The sequence below is a fragment of the Bicyclus anynana genome, chromosome 25 (assembly GCF_947172395.1).
Source record: "Bicyclus anynana chromosome 25, ilBicAnyn1.1, whole genome shotgun sequence".
In the NCBI taxonomy this organism is placed as follows: Eukaryota; Metazoa; Arthropoda; class Insecta; order Lepidoptera; family Nymphalidae; genus Bicyclus; species Bicyclus anynana.
The window spans coordinates 6,488,864-6,503,747 of record NC_069107.1 but is presented as its reverse complement, the minus strand read 5'-3'; the positions used below and the strand labels follow the sequence as shown (position 1 = coordinate 6,503,747).

Here is a 14,884-nt window from a genome sequence, read left to right as displayed (position 1 = left end):
TAACGCGATTACTCCCAGATTCCACAAATACGAGTAGCCCCTAGTGTTGCCAGGTGTCCGGATAAAGCCGAGTATAGTTAGGCTTTTCTATTATGTGTCCGGTTAAAATAAATGGTGTCCGGCTGTACCGGCTTTTGTTAGGCTTTACATTTGACGAGCTTTTTAAATTCACGGTTCATTTTATGAATGCTTGATTTTACATTAAAAAAATTGTCGTTCCTATTAATACTGATGTACACAAAATCCACAATAATGTAGACTGTCCGGCCTTTTTACCCAAATGTCAGGCCAAACTGACTGGACAGTTCGGCTTTTAATTTCGGCGACCTGACAACCCTCGTAGCATCGATAGGGGAATTTTCGACGTTAACATAAACATAAAGTTCCTTATACTTTGTACAGAAAATTCGCTTCCATTCCACTCCACCAATGTAAACGCAGCCTAAGCGGTTATCGAATTGAATGAAATCACGCAACAATGTAACAATAATTAGTAATCTTCTCACACGTGACGATGGAAAATTGAAATGACTTTTGTGTTCTCTTGTTGGTCTTTGGGTTAGAGTTTAGCATGCGTTCCAATTTGTTGAAATTTTGTATTTTGTATTAATTTAAGGTCTTTTCCATAGATTTTGTAAATATTAGAGGTACTGACACGATGTTTATCTCAAGCTTTCCTGTGTTCCAGTCTGAAGGATGGCGAACAAGTTCTACTTTTATTTTCTTTAAACAAAAATATGACCAATATTCTCATCAACAAGAGTAGTCTAAAGACTGTGCTACGACAATATTCCAGCAGGCGGGGATCGAACCTAGATCTTTTATCGAAAATGAATCTGGCTCCTTTACCGTTGAGCTAATGAATGTTACAAATAAAAATTAAAATAATATAATGCTTTCTGTGGAAGAAGACCTTAAATTTAATGTGTACAATGAAATATATCTAAACAATTTGATTGAAATCCCATTTCATTTTTGACAGCAAACTTAGAAAATATATTGTTTTAAATTCATTTGATTGCATAAAAGTTATACGTTTTAACAAATCTGTTTCATTTAAAAATTTTGATTTCTTTTTTGATTGATTTAGGATTAAAATGTTAATTTTTCTGTCAAAAATTATGCATGTTATGAACTTCTGTGAGATGAAATCTTAATTAGGTACAAGAAGTACTTTTGCGCTTGTTATTTACAGCAAATATTTAATTATCTTTTCATATTTATATAAATTGATTGTGTGATTTATAAATACTTGGAATGGCGTGTAACCGATAGGTTTTGATGTTTACTGTATTTTTAAGAAATGTGCTAAATTTATTGGGTAATGTTCCAAATGCTTAAACTACATGAAAATTGATACAACATTATATGCGATTGTGATATTTTATTTCCTAAAGACCAAACGTGAGATATGCATGATGTAATTTTTTATTTGCTAATTTTTCTCTTAAAAGCTTAATGTGTAAGAAACAAAGTGTGTTGCATTTTAATTTACAAACGCATGTGTGAGAGATATTCCAATAATGCGATTTATTCGTATTGGTTTTGTTGATTTTTGTGCTTTTCTTGTGATTTCATAATGTTCATAATCCGCTTAATTACGCACTGTCTGCAATTTCCTAAACACTGTCCTTATTTGGTTGACTAACGAGTTTCGTCACAAAAGCTATCTGCGCTTTCAATAACAAAAACGTTAGTTAGTTCTTCTACAAAACTTGCATTTAACGTGAATTCTTGGTGAGTAAAGTTTCTATCTTTTTATTTATGTTTATTTTAAATACTTTTATATTTACATTAACAAACACATTCATCAAATCTTTAAGCAAAACTGAATGATTCTTATCTGAAATTAAACATGGCACGCTTCTTTCAATATTTACAAGCTTATAAATTTCATTATCATCATATTCTCTCGTTTGGTCTCTGTTGGAAATAATTGTTATACTTTCAATTATGTTCAGTACAGTAACATTATTCAATTCCAAACCTTTTACAGGCTCAAATAATAGATTCGGAGCTCACGGCTAAACTCTTAGGTCGTGGGGTTGCAGTATCGCCAGTGGTGACTGTAGAACCACGAAGAAGGAAATTCCACAAAGCGATCACACTTAGCATGCCGGCACCTCGGCCCCACACCCAGGGGATGACGAACCAGTACAGCACATCATCAGCACCAACTTTGAGACTCCTGTGTTCCATATCAGGTACGATGAGATATTTCCATTTATTTACTATAGCGCAAATAAACAAAGTTACTGGAAGCAATATAACATTAATAATTATGTTCGAAATGTAGTAAAAGCATTTTGATCAAGAATCAAAATTTTATAAAGAAAAAGAAACGCGGGGAAATTTCTTATTTTTGAATTGAATAGATAATTATACGCGGATTTCAAGTTTGACGAAAATCAAAGAGCTTATATTAAATAACAATAAAATAATTAAAATCGATAAAAGTAATAGTTAGTCGACATTTATTTTGAAAAATGAAGTTGGTTCCAGTAACTGATACATTATGTGAAGTGTTGCAATGGAGTATGGCTTATATTTGCTATGTAATTTGAACAATAGACGGCTATGCGATCTACCGGAGGTAAGTAAGGTAAAGCTATCGAAATTGTAAGCTAAGTAAGAAAATTTTGCTTTTATAAAACAAATAGGATTACCAATATTCCATTACAACACATTAGTAGTAAGTCATAGATCCAATCCATTAACTTTACGTCTAACTGTAAATTGGCTAGATAAAGTTTTATAGGTCGGTAGTAATAGTATGTATTACATTAACAGTTTCATATAGTTTTGGATATTCAAAAACTTTAGATCGATTAGTATTGTCGATAGATTTTCTGTTCTGTTACAAATAACAAAACATTGACTTTCGTAGTTATTTGAAAATTGATATCTTACTTAGATAACGATTATCCCGAATCCATAGACGAAGGGATAAGCATGTTAACTGAAAATGATTATACTATAGATTAGATTTTTATTCTTATTTGACTTCATACTAAATAATGACTTTTCAAGTCAGGACAACACTCACTAAGATATTATATAAATATATATATTTCAAACTGCGCTTATAGCAAATACACACAGCAGCTAAAGGGTATCTCCCTATGTGTGCGTTTTGTGCGTGTCTACATTGTCTTTGTTCGTGTGTTTGTGTGTGTTGCACGCTCACCGTATGTGGCGTTAAATTATACGCCATCGTCTAACCGGCGCGCACCAACAGGGGTATTTCGCAAAAGATCTCTCGAAGGTAAAAAAAAATTAGACATACTATACAAGTAAATCCTAAAAAAATGATTTTGTCAGTTAAGTTTCACGTTCTTGTTTTTGTTTTATTTGATTTGTCCTTTTAAATTTTTACTTTTCACATTCATCCGTCACTCCGTTGGTGTCTATACAGCGGATCGTTAGACATAGAGTATAGACATCAAATACATTATTTTTCTCCCCTCTACCACTTTGAATGCTTTCCATATTATCTTGCTTTTCATTCATTCTTCCTCTATGCACGGGCTGACAGTTTTGCTTTCTTCGATCACGTTCACTCTGTATCATATACAAATAATATTTAATTTGATGAGAAACAATATGCACAGCAGTTTAAATCACCTAATCTCGGTTAGAGAAAGATTTTGTGAAGATATTTAGATAATTTTTCAATATTACAATATAAGCACATTATAAGAGACTAGCACAAATATATCGGTTTGTATTAATACGTGTGACCACACATCGTCCCGTCACGATGCCACATACACCATTCACATTCCATACTTCTACGTTAATGTATCCGAAATTATGTTATTTTGCTTGTATTTGATCAATTTCTTTTCCAAAACGGCCTATCAGTTTCAGTTTCATTTTCTTGTCCATCTTTTCTGTGTTTTCATTTTTGTTTGTCATTACCACACCGTTCAGGTTAGTTATGTTTTGTTTTGTTAAATATTCGTTTCAAATCACTTTTGTTTCAGTGATCGTCCTTCGAGAGATCTATTTTCCGATAATCAGACCAAAATTTATCAGCGACTGATTCAAAAACTTTTGTATCATTAATTTATTTTTTTAAATATCTAGCACAACGCTTAAGTACATACCTTTAAAGTATTTTACATTCTAATTCACTTTACCATAACAGTAAGTAAAACACGGTACGTTATATTTATTGGTTTTCTATGGTATGTCGTACTTGCTTATTGTGTGTTTGCTATAGGCCGTTTTGGAACCATTATGTTTTATTTTTTTATTGTTTATTAACCTATCTTTGACCTTACTACTAAACTAAGTTTAAATTACTCTACTTAAAGAACACATCGAAAATTTTTATTACTTATTAAATTTTTTGTACGATTTAGCTAGTAGAAAGGTAATGTAAATTATTTACATTGAACAATATATAGCTGTTAATGCTTATTGCATGTATTATTAAAATATTGTTAAAGATAAATTAAGGCAGGTGAAAACAGCCTTAAAACAGCTATACTGCCTTAGTAGCTTTTAAAATTTAAAACCAATGTTGTAATAAAAAAACGAAAATTTGTGAAATTCCAAATCTGTAATTGTTGTATGATTTCATCTCAAGGTATCAATAGTAAAATTATACATAATAGTAAAAATGCAACAGGAGGAACCAACCGGGCGCATTGGGAAGACGTGACAGAAAACACCCCGTTGACATTCGTTAACGACTGTGTTTCTTTCACAACAACCGTCTCGGCCAGATATTGGCTCATCGATTGCCGTCACGTGGAAGATGCTACCAAAATGGCCACTGAACTTTACAGGTAACAAGAATTTGAGATTCAATGATTAATAATTTAAAGAAGTTAAACGCTTAAACTAAAATCTAAATAAATGAATGCTAAAATTTCTAAACAAATGATTCGTAAATACTTTACATTTGGATTTAAATGCAATAAAAGAATGCAAAACCTGGATAAAAACCAAATTCTCTTCTTTATCGGGTGCTTTCTTAAATTAAAGTTTGACGGTTAGGTGGAATAAACTCCCGTAAAATATTTTGACGGCTGTTAAAATCAAAGTTAATCTTCAAAATTTAATCGATTTATCTAGTGTCCTTTTATATGATGAAGTTCAAATAAATGATGACATAAATTTTAGGGAAGCCATTCACGTACCGTTTATGGCACGTTTCGTTGTTTATGCGAAACGAACTGATGAAACGCAGGCACAACTGCGCATGTTCTGTGTAACTGATGACAAAGAAGATAAAGCTCTAGAGAGGATCGAGAGGTTTATACAAGTGGCCAAGAGTCGAGATGTTGAGGTAAATAATATATTTTTAACATAAAAATTCAACTGACTTCAAAGACTTATTTCACTTTGATTTTAAGACAAAACTACTTAACTGATTCATGAAAAATAAATGAGACCAATCTGGAAGTATACTTTTTCAAACAAAAAAATAATTTTCAAAATTGGTTAATAAATGAAGAAGGTAAGAGGTAACAAACATAAAAATAACATACGCATCGAATTCAGAACCTTCTTCTTTTTCTTAAAATCGGTTAATAAAATAACTATTTACGACTGAATATTAACGAAAATGATTTATAGATATTTAGCAATGCTAAATGCGGAATGCTCAATAAAGCTAATAAGTTTACTTACTTCTTAATAGTACAATTCAGTATTGACGAAATACACAAATTTGCATTAAATTTTCATTTTTTTCAAGTACTTGTAAGAGACGATAAAACTTTTTTACTAGCTATTTAATGATAAATTGAAAAACAGGTGCATGAAGGTAAATCGGTGTATCTGGAATTTGGTGGTAATCTAGTACCGGTAGCAAAATCCGGTGAACAATTAGCAATACCGTTCCGAGCATTCAGAGAAAACCGTATGGCTTTCCCGGTTATGATAAAAACGCAAGATTTAGAACCAATCTGTCGATGTCAGTTTATGAGAGATCCGAAGGTACCTAAGGGAGAACCGTCACCTACTCCGGTAAGTTTTATCTTCTGGTAGGTTTCTTATCGAAATGTTAGATATTGCTATCAATGTCACCAATGAATGTTGTAGCAAAGTCAGTATTTTCTAAATTGTCTCTAGTCTGCTGGCCTATTTACTATTTTGGTCTTTATTAACCTTTATTAAAATAAATATCAAATATATTGAGAAATGTCATCTTCCTTCTGTATGAAATTCTCTAGTAGACACTGGCTGACATTTGTTATAAAGAATCTCAATTTCATATATGTTAACTAGCACACGTCAAAGATAGTGAATTAGCCTGCTGGTCTAATATAATGATAGGCTTAGTAGGCGTTGGCTAGTTACCATGCTGCCAGTGAAATGATTTAGCAATTCATTAGGATGCCACGTAGAATTCCGTCTATCGCAATCTACTAGTCGTATATCCAATTAATAATAATAATAATAATAATAAAGCCTTTTTATTGATCCTTAACGTTACAATAGTGCGTTACAAATTACAGTACTTTTAGATAATTTCTTAGAACCTAATGTTAGTAAATATTAAGTTGTACCTTTTTTATACATGTAAATTGTTAGTTAAAAATACATTATTTTTTCTTTAAAATCTAATGTAATATAATAATCCAATTGTTTTAATCATAAAGATCCCCTTTACAGGGTATAGGCCTTCCTCAGTTCCTTTTTAATTAAAAAGTGTTACTATATCTATAAAAACCAGCTACATTTAACAAAGACATTTTTTTTTTCTTTTCAATCCTTGTGATCCAGCCGTATATCCAATTATGTACATAATATTTAAAAAAAATGCAATGGTTGAGCTCAATACTAAACAAACAAATGCGGCTCCAAACATTGGCTTATATAACCATATTGCACATGTTAGGTTAGGTAAAGTAGCTTTAAACCTAGTAGGAAAGTAAAACAAGCGAGCACATTATATTTTAATAAATTAAAACTATTTAAAGTTATTTGAAATCAGTCGTACGTAACATTTGACAATCTCTATTATGTTTAAAGATTGCTGTATTGAATATAATGGTGCCAGATGACTTGGCAGTGGAGAGAACATCACCATTACCAGCTGATTTGATACCCCGAAGAACTGAAGAACAGGAATTAGTATGGAGACAACGGCTGAGTGATCCTAGGTAGGTAGAAATGTGAAAAAGAATGCAAAATATTGTATCTGAAAATGTACTATAAATTTTATACGCCTTACTAAATGGGAGGAAAAAAACCCATAAAACTAAAAAGTTGAATGTATGTGAAACATAAGTCTCATAAAGTAGCTATTAAGAATCTTAATAGCCCAACCATTATGAAACCAGACTCTACGTCATGCGTTCGAGTCCCGTTCGTTGGACTATTGTTGTAGTACCCACAATAAATTAAAAAAAATATCTTTAAAAAAAATCTTGGCTTGTTAAAAAAATACGAAATAAGAAATGCTGCAACGTTGATTTGTTAAGTACTATAAGTTGCAGATAAGCTATGTTAACAAAACTTAGTATTAACGTAGCGATTACAGGTATACAAAGTAGTAGTATTTAAGTAAAAGGACGCATTGAAGACCTATCTGGTAACCTTAAGCCATAAATGAATAAACAGATTTTAATAGAAAATATAGACGAGCAAATGGGGAGACAAGGTCACAGTTGCTTGTAACAAGATTGGTTCAATACCGTAATGGGATTAGCCTCTTTCACTCAAACGACTCCAACTACTATTGTAGAAGGTAGTAAGTCTAGAATGACTAGTACACAATTAAGCCCTGTTATTGCGTTCACGGGAGCGTTCGAGAGAGTCAATTTCAAAAGTAAAGTTTATTAAATTTAATAAACCGTTCATTATTAGTGATTTGGTTAATTTTAATGTACAAATAGATGTTAAATTAAGACAAATTGGTTTCAGATTGGAAGATATCTGTAATCTATTAGGTAAAGACTGGGTTGCGTTGGCTTATGAGTTAGGTGTGAGTGTTGCGACAGTTAATCAAATTCAAGCGAAACGTATTACTGCGGCAGAACAGGCACAGCTTATGCTCAAACTTTGGAAGACTCAATCTGGAACTAAAGCACAGGGTATGTTGGACCCCAATAAACGTTGCGAAATTAGTTTATAAAGCTATTTTTGAAATAAGTTTTGAAAAAATTTATTATGCAACTACATTGTACCTTGCCTATGAATGATCAATTAGATGATCAGTATTTAAATTTTATTATTCTTTAAATATTATGCAACTTGTAATGTAGTTCATAGTTTAAATTTTACTAAATTAATAAATACATACAAATAATAGTTTAAATTTAATATTTTGGCGACAGTGTACTTTGATTAAGAAAATATATGTGTATGACATAATAAAGTGATAATTCTGAAACGCTCGTTTCAGAATTACACTTAATTATATCATAAGTTTGCTTTTCTTTGAAACATTTTATTTTAATTACGGTTGATGTTATGCCTCGTATCGCTTTATTGAGGAGGGGGTTAAGAAAATGTGTTTAGATTGATAATTGGATTAATGATTACTTGAGTTTCTAGAAACTTAATTAAATTCATGGATATGTGAAATTAATTAGATAGTTTTCTTTATATTACCACACCATACAGTTAATTAATTAATTAATGGAATTACAAGCATGATTCTTATTAACATTCGATGAATTTGGTTAATTTGGTGGCGGTGGGTTACAATTTGGATACAATTTTAATTTGTTCCTTAGTTTTCGCCTGCTAGAAACCCCAATTTTTACCATTAATATATAATATTGTATTATATAAAAGATAATGTTATATCATAATTAATAATATAATGTAATGTGGTATAAGTTATTGATCCAAAATATGTATACATACAAAGTCACCGCAAAAAGTGATCCAAATACAGCTACTCCACACTTTCACAATTTTGTGTTTACTTACATTATATATTTATTTACGTGTATTATATACAGTTTTTACACTTCACAAACAAGTTGACATTGTAGACAATATTTGAGTATGATTTGTTTAAATAACTTTGGTTGTTTACTATGCGACTAAATTAAAATAAGACAATTAGCCACCTTTGTTTGCCTTGCCTTCGATGGTGACATATCTAATAGTAAAAAATCTTTGTAGATAACTCATTAGAGCTCGCATTATGTCGTATCGGGCGGGACGATATCATAGCTCCACAATCAGAATTGACTAATGAACGGAGAATACAGAGGAATATTTATCAAGAAAGACAAGCATCAGAAGAAATTGAAGCATACAAAGGTAAATAAGAACACAATACTAAAAATATATAATTAATTAATTAAAAACATTACTTGTGTATTAATGTATAGGACAAATAAATGTAATAAATAATTTTACATTTTAATATAATGATACCTGTTTTGTAGCAGAAGAAGATAATAAACTTAAAGAGAACATTTACGATGATGATGAGATTACAGAGCGTGTGCGCTCAGAAGATTTAGACCAAGACGAAGCAAAATATTCACCAGAGGAAAAATCTATAGTAGATAAAAGCGACATGGACCGTACACCTACACCGAGTGAGGAAAGCGAAGATGATGAAGGTATTTTTTTTAATTATCAAGTAATATAAAGAAAGATAATGTTATTAATCAGGTTATTTATGTTTATGTTAAGACATCATCATTATTATCATTTCAGCCGATGGACTGCAGGACACTGTGTTTTTAGTGCAGAGTCGCCATTCCAGCACCTTGGGACCATCGTCCATCGGCTCTTTGATCTATGTGCCCCGCCCATTGTATGTGTTAAATATTTATTTATGTTTGTGTTAAGACGTATGTTTGTGTTTAAGACGTTAAACGCAGTGTCGCTGAAAGGAAGGAACAGATAACGAAGAAACTAAGCTCTAGTAAGATACCTTCTTCTAAACAAAAGAAAGAATTGCGAGAAGAGATCATTGAAATTAAGACGCAAATAAAACCAGATATAAAGAAATTCCAAGATATTGAGCAACAGGTACAAAATCGTCAATTTTTGAATATTAATATTTACTAATAGGCATTAAACTAATATTTAAATTTTAAATCCATTCAGCCATTAAACTGAATTTGCATTCAGTTGTTTTTTACTTACGACTACGAGTACCAAATTGCAGTTTTATATGAAAAGAAAAAAAGAACAAATCTATACCAGTGTTATTTGAATTGAAATCTCTGAAACTACTGGGCCGATTTGGAAAATTATCTCACCATTAGAATCTCTGAATATTCCCACGGAAACTGAAATTTGCGGAACGAAACCTCGAGACATCTTCTAGCATTTAATAAATCGTAGTATGAACTATAATAAATATAATAGCGAAAACGTTTCGCTATTTGATGCATAATTATTACTTTGTTTAATAATTTAATTGTCTGCATATTTGATTCCATAATCTTCCTTTTTCAATACAATATGACTTCACTAACAGTAGTTTGAAATTTTTATTAAGAATTTGTCATTCAATAATAAAACATACACCAAATTAAATCCAGACCGGTATTGAAACAAGACAGTGTCATGAAAAGGTGTTAGTAGAAATAATGAATTTATATTTTTAGGTTAAAGCGGAATCAAAATTAGAGCAAATGCGGTTTAAAACATCACCAGATTCTACTGATACTAGGATTGATAAAGTGGTGTCAGTACAAAAAGAACAAACTGTAGAAATAAGCAAAGAAGAAATAAAACAAGATCGAACAACTGAACAATTCAGAAAGTTTGATCCTTCTTCGCCAGCAAAACCAACACCCAAACATTTGCAACGGCATATGCGTAACGAGTCGATGAGGTTCCCATCTGGTGATTTCTCAAATGTAACCATTACACCGCGAAAGTCTATAACTACCGAAACGACAGAAACAAAACAAAGTATTGAAAGCAAAATTGAAACATTTACCAAGGAAACTATTTCCCAAAAAGAAATAGACAGTGCCAGAGTTGAAGAAAAATTGGATGATGGAGATAGATCACCAGAACTAGTGATGCACGAAGAGAAAGATATAGCTGAAGCAACTTTGAAAGATAAAATTAATGCATTTGAAACGAAAATATCAAAAGAACCTCCTGTACCTGATACCTCTAAAACCATTAAACTAACTAAAGAAGCTTTGAAAAGGCATACACAGGAACAAGAAAATGGGATGGAATATACTCAAGCATTTGTTCGAGATCAAGCTAAGCAGTTATCGAGTTTAGAAAGTAAAAAAATATTAATTGAGACTGAAAAGCAGACTGCAACTGTAAAATCTGTAAGAGAAACAATTCAAAGGTTTGATTCAAAAATCAAACATGAAGATCAATTCAAACAGTTTCCTAAAGCCGTGAGAACAGACTCAACGCTGGTACAAGTTTCATCTGAAGAAGATAGTGAATTTTTAAAGAAATCTACTGACTCAGAAACAGAAACTGAATCACAAACTACTGTTAAAGTTGAAAAAGATAAAATAACGAAATTTGAAACGCAGATCGATAATATCCTAAAGAAACCTGATTCAAAGGATACAAATGGAGTTAAAAAGAAAGATAGTGATGAAGATAAAAAAAATGAAGACGATGACAGAAAAGATGATGAAAAAGTAAGTATAGAACATGAACTTGAGAAATTAGTGACTGATGATAAACGATTAAAAATTAACGATGAAGAAGTTGTTGAAGTTCTTGAAGAAAAAGATATTTCCACAGAAGAACTAACTAAAGAAAAGGTATAGAGCACAAAATCTGAAAAATACAATGGTATTTATTTATGGAACTAAATTCATTGGTTTGTAATTTGTTTTAGGTTGAAGCTCAACAATCTATAGCTAGCACAAAATCAGATTTAAGTAAACATACCAAAACAGATTCAGTGGGATCAGATATACAAGATATTCCAGGAAGAAAAGTATCCCAAGAATCTCCGCTACCGTCTGGTATTGATAAAACTGATTCTTTAGCTGATTTACAACAAAGCACCGAAAGAGATGTTAGTTTTGTCTCTCAAACGGAATCTAAGGTAAACAGTATTTAAAGACATAATAATGAAATTATATTTAAGTACTTTTGGTTATATATATATTATATTTAAAAACATTACACCTTTGACTTACAGATTTATTCCAAAGACTCCAAACATAGAAGTGATTCATTAGATGAAGCTTCACAGTTTTCCGATTTAGACGATCAAATAGGCATGAGTCCTGCTCATAAGCCGTCATCAGAAAGACCATTAAAAGAAGATCGAATAATGGAATCCGAGGAACAAATAAGTATTATTGAAACGAGTAGAGATCAAACACTTGAATTTCTGAAGTATGAAACTGAACATAGTGCCCAAATTCATTCAACTTCTCTAGCGCTTAAAGATTCAGATAAGGTATTATTAAAAGTAAAAATAATTGTCATGATTTTTGATTGCTTATTGTTCTCGCCTCGTATAGGAAGTGGATTTTAATCCATCACGCTGACTCGGTCAGGGTCATATGGTTGGCGCTAAGTATCAGATGTTAAAGATAATGTTGTAGTATTTATTACATGATTGGACTGACGGCTTAACTGGCTCTTAACGAGGAACAGAGATGTTCACCACTATATCCCCAATTTCTAACTGCAAATGAAAATTTCTCGAAAAAACAGAAACCTAAATATTTCATTGCCCGACGTAAAACTAACCCGCTGGCCTATTCACTAATTTGGTCTTTATTAACAACCTATTAAAATAAACATAAAATCAAATAACCACCGCAATTTTCGTATTTCGTAAGACTGGGAGTTAAAAAGGTTTTGAATTAAAAATTAAGTCATCTGGTACGTAAAATAAATAAATAATGATTGTTAGTTTTTCTAAATATCTAAATATTAATATTATTCTAAATATCATCTACCTACTCTATGATATCCACCGGATGACATGATTTACCTGTAATCTCAATTATGATCAGTTAGTATTAAATAAAGTGAATTGAAAATCACGTGCATTAACAATTACTAATTAACACTATTATTACTAACAATACCTAGTTGGTAAATTTCGTATATGTCCAATAACATACGACAATCATAAAGTTGCATAGGCCGTAAACAAAAATATTTTAGGCCATATCAGCATAATTTAATTTTTCATGTTCTTTTTTTGTTGATTATCTTATATACACTGTTTTTTCTGATTCTGGGACATGTCTTTATATGTGTGCTATGCAGTTATTTTTATTCAATATGGATAAAAATAAAAAGAATGTTCAGTGCCAATTTCAAATGCTATCTCCTAATTTAAAAAATATTTATTTATTATTTTTAGGTACCCACTAAGGAATCTCCCGTGATAAGTGCTAAAGCACGTCAATTTATAGAAACTGTACCTGAAGATGACTCTGTACAAGAATGTTTCTTTTCCAAACGTATTTATTCTGACTCTTTAGAAGATTCAGACCATACAGATTCTAGACGTCATTCAGAAGCAGACTCGTTAAAATCAGATCAATCAGATGTTAAAGCTAAAATATCATCTTCTGATTTTGATGAGAGGGCAGAGTATGAAGGAACAGCTGACTCTGGTAGTGGTTTTGGTGATGAAAAGTTTGAAGAAAGTATCGGTTTTACTTCGATAAAAATTGATCCAAAGGTTTTGGAATCACAAAAACAAGACTCTGATTCAGGATCAACACAATTAGATGAAACCGATGATCCGGATATTGTATTTAAAAAGATGGCACCAAAACGTCACTCCCGCACTGAATCTGTTTCCATATCTAAGCTAAGTGATTTGCAGGATATAAAAATCCCTGTAGCCAAACAAGAGTTCCAAATGATTGTAACAGAAGCTGATGATATTGATAAATCTTTTGACAAGGATGAACCATCAGATAAAATTTCATCTGAAAGTAGTAGAGAAATTGAAATATCTGAACGAAAATCTTCAGATGGAATTTCAGATAGAATAAGCTCAGAAGATGCAGTAACTGATAAAAAGACTTCTTCAGATGAAATTCAAGAAGAACCTCTCAAAGAAGAAGTTTTAATAGCAGATAAAGAAAAAACTAAAACTACAACCAAGCAAGTTGTTGGCGACACCATAAAAGAAACTGAAAAAATTGATGCAACTTCATTAAAAGGAGAAACAGTAACTATAGGTAAGATGGACATACTCGTACTATCATAATTTAAATCGAGTATGACTAGCTGACTGTTTTCATATAAATCTTATTCTTTATTTAATATTCTTGCAAGGTGAGGATGCTAAGCGTCAGTCTGTTACTTCCATGGGATCTGGTTCTGTTAGTGAGTTGCGGCTAGAAGAAAAGAGACTATCCGATGCACACAGCATTACTGAGTCAAAAGACTACACCTTTGAAGAATCGGAAGACGATATAGGCTTACAGGGAATAGATGCTAAAGAAAAGGCTGGGAGTAAACAAGAAGTTGAATTTAAAATTAAGTCATCTGGTACGTAAAATAAATAAATAATTGAAAGTTTTTCTAATAGATAACTAACTTTTTGTTTATATTTTAGAAAAGCCAACTGAACTTTTAAAATTAGCAAAATTGACACATGGAGATTCGTTAGACGATGTAGAAGGTTTTCCGGAAGACCACGTAGCTGAATATGTTCACAAACTGCCACACATCGAAGAAACAAGGTGAATACAAGACAGTATAATTTTCAATATAACATAATAATATAATATTGTTTTTTTTTCATTATTATAAAAAAGGGGATAAATAAAATCGCAAACTAAAGAATAAAGCTATAGTGAGGGTCCCAAAAGTAATAAACGCGTCCAAGAAGAGCCTAAGTACAAAAATATTTTTTTCGTACTTAGGCTGTTCTGCCCATTATACAATAATTATTGCTTATAGGCACATTATTAAGTACAACTATATTTAGTGAAATTCATGCTCAATTTTATTATCTCATGTCTTGTTA

At 31.4% G+C, this 14,884-nt stretch overlaps 1 protein-coding gene across 1 annotated transcript in view; it reads left to right on the top strand.

Moving 5' to 3' along the window:
• The first annotated feature begins 7,690 nt into the window (after nt 1-7,690).
• Nucleotides 7,691-14,884, top strand: part of LOC112058327 (serine-rich adhesin for platelets-like) — a 28,913-nt gene continuing 21,719 nt past the window's right edge. The window contains exons 1-11 of the mRNA XM_024099076.2: nt 7,691-7,789; nt 7,885-8,054; nt 9,097-9,237; nt 9,366-9,545; nt 9,797-9,960; nt 10,545-11,687; nt 11,765-11,977; nt 12,074-12,337; nt 13,259-14,090; nt 14,188-14,403; nt 14,471-14,597. Coding sequence (XP_023954844.1) covers nt 8,012-8,054; nt 9,097-9,237; nt 9,366-9,545; nt 9,797-9,960; nt 10,545-11,687; nt 11,765-11,977; nt 12,074-12,337; nt 13,259-14,090; nt 14,188-14,403; nt 14,471-14,597 — 3,323 coding nt within the window. The 5' untranslated portion in view covers nt 7,691-7,789; nt 7,885-8,011. The remainder of the gene's footprint in view (nt 7,790-7,884; nt 8,055-9,096; nt 9,238-9,365; nt 9,546-9,796; nt 9,961-10,544; nt 11,688-11,764; nt 11,978-12,073; nt 12,338-13,258; nt 14,091-14,187; nt 14,404-14,470; nt 14,598-14,884) is intronic.